General features: G+C 18.3%; 1 protein-coding gene across 1 annotated transcript; it reads right to left on the bottom strand.

Moving 5' to 3' along the window:
- Nucleotides 1–1,434: 1,434 nt before the first annotated feature.
- On the bottom strand, nt 1,435–2,406 carry NAEGRDRAFT_88180 (syntaxin family protein; the record flags this gene model as incomplete). Its single annotated transcript, XM_002676038.1, has 1 exon — nt 1,435–2,406. One exon carries the CDS (start codon nt 2,404–2,406, stop codon nt 1,435–1,437), a length of 972 nt encoding a protein of 323 aa, XP_002676084.1.
- Nucleotides 2,407–2,903: the final 497 nt, after the last annotated feature.

A 2,903-nucleotide genomic window follows, 5' to 3' on the forward strand; every position in this document is an offset into this window, starting at 1 on the left:
CATATTTAAAAATAATAATAATTTTAATCAAAGATTAGAATTTTTAGGAGATTCAATTTTAGAAATTATAATTTCACATTTTTTATTTGAAAATTTTAAAAATGAAAATGAAAACTTCCTAACTAGGCAAAGATCAAAAATAGTTTCAAATCAAAATTTAAATGAAATTGGTAAATTATTAAAAATAGATAAATATGTATATTATAAAATTAATTTAAATGATAAAATAATTTCAGATATAATTGAAAGATTAATTGGTGGTCTATTTTTAGATCAAGGTTTAGATTTTTGTATTTTATTTATTAAAAATAATATTTTAAAATTTTATTTAAAAAATATAAAAATTAAAAATAATTATCATAGTTATGAAATTCCAAATTTATATAAATATAAATTAAATAATGAATTAAATTATAAATTAAATTTATTAGAAAAGGAAATTGGAATTGTTTTTAATAATAAATTTTTATTATTAGAATCAATTACACATCAATCATTTAAATTACCATTTATAGTAAATAATTATGAATTTAATTATCAAAGATTAGAATTTTTAGGAGATTCAATTTTAAAATTTATAATTTGTTTATATTTATTTTTAAAATATTCAAATTTAAATGAAAATGAATTAACAAATTTAAAACAATTAATTATTAATAATAATAATTTAAATTTAAATAATTTTATTTCTAATTTTATTTTATTTGATAATAATTTAATTAATATTGAAAATATTAAATGTGATGTTTTAGAATCTTTAATTGCTGCTATTTATTTAGATAAATTTGGTTTTTATAAATTTAATAATAATTCAAATAATAATTTATATACTAATAATAATTTAAATAATACTAATATAGAAATAATTGATATATATTCTAAATTTATATATAATAATATTATATGTAAAATTGAAATTGATCCAAATAATATTCAAATACCATATAAAACACAATTACAAATGTTATTACAAAAATATTATAAATTATTACCTATATATGAAACAATTCAATCCAATTTTGATTTTATTACAATTATTTATTTAAATAATATTAAATTTATTAATGGAGAAGGTAAAGATAAAAAACAATCCGAAAATAATACTGCTAAATATGGTATTGAATTAATTAATAATTATATTAACAAGTATAATACATGTCCCTCTTTAGAATATTTATTAAATGGTAATAATTTAAAAACATTTTTTAATAATTTAAATATTACATTTGATTTGAAACATTTAATTGAGGTGAATAATCAATCTACAGCAGCTGCTGATACAACTAATTCAAATGATGAATTGATGATTAACATTTTATATTCCAATCTATTAGAATAAACTATCAATCTAAACATTCTAGTATATAAAACATAATAAAACATATAACAATTAAATATATATAAAAACACATATTTAAATAATAATTTATTATATTAAATAATTCCAACAACTTTTAAAACAATCAAAACAATTGCAATGGCAGCACCCAAAGCTAAAAATATTAATAATAAAATACAAAATAAATTTCTACCAATTTTTGAATGTTTTTCAGCCTTTACAATATTTTCCTTTCCTTGTTCAATTCTATAAGAAGTTTCTTCAATTCGATCTTCAATTAAATCTAAATCTTCACCTTGTTGAATTGTTAAAAAATGTAATTCTTTAAAAATTCCATTAATTTCTCTAATTGAATTTTCAACTTCAATTATATCTTTTTCTCTTTCAATTAATATTTTTGTATTAAATTCAATTTCATTATCTAATTGTTCATCTTGTAATTGATATTTATTTCCATTATAGGAATTATTTAATAAAGATGAATTTTCACTTGATTGATATTTTAAATATTCTTGATTTTTTTGAAATTGTTGTAAAGTTTCTTTTTGTACTTTTAAACAATTTGTTGTTTGTTTTTTATATTCTTGTAAAATTTGATCCATTTGATTTTTTAATTTTTCAATTTTCTTTTTTTGTAAATTTAAATTTTTAAATAATTTTTCATAATGTTCTAATTTTATAATTAAATTTGATAAATTTTCAACTTTTTGTGAAGATTTTTTAATTATAACTGAAAGTGATTCTCTATGTTCATGTGTATCTTTAATTGTTCCTAATATAGTATTAGTAGATTTTTGTATAGAAAGTGTTGCCTTATTAATTTCAGATAATAATTTTTCAATTTCTGAACAAACTTCTGAAAATTCTTCTTCTTGATCTGTTTGATTTTGATTTTGATTATTATAATTATTTTGATGATTATTTTGATTATTATTATTAGGTGATGATGATTTAAATGTCGTTGATTGTTGTTGTTGTTGTTGTTTAGATGATGATCGTCCACCACTGCCATTATTACCACTATTACCACCACTAATACCGTTAGAAGTTACAGCTTGTTTTCTCATATTATTATTATTATTAGAATTATCATAGTTATTATTATTATTATTATTAGATAGAGAAGGTGATGTTGAACCTCCCTTCTTTTCTCTGATAACATCTCGGAATGACATTTTTTTTATTGTTATTACTGTTGCTGATGATGATATTATTATAATGGATTCTAATTTGATAATGGTATCTTTTTTTCAGTGTTGTTATTATCCAGGGGGGCGGAAAGTGAAGAAAAATGTTGAGTAAAGGAAAAAATGAACAATAAACAAATATTTTGTAATATGTAGTTTATTTTTGAGTTTGACATTTTTTTCAGCAAGAAAAGTAACTCAATGAATTCATACACTATTAAACTTTGTAATCAGCTACCACGAAATGGTAGAATTATTTAAATTAAATCGTCTTTTTTAACAGTAAACAAGATTTAGAACGATTTGAGAATAGCTATTTTTTTGTTTTTGCTCATATCTCAAGAACGAATGTTGGTTATCAACCTCAAAATAGTAAA

Source organism: Naegleria gruberi (assembly GCF_000004985.1).
Source record: "Naegleria gruberi genomic scaffold NAEGRscaffold_30, whole genome shotgun sequence".
Lineage (NCBI taxonomy): Eukaryota > Heterolobosea > Eutetramitea > Acrasida > Naegleriidae > Naegleria > Naegleria gruberi.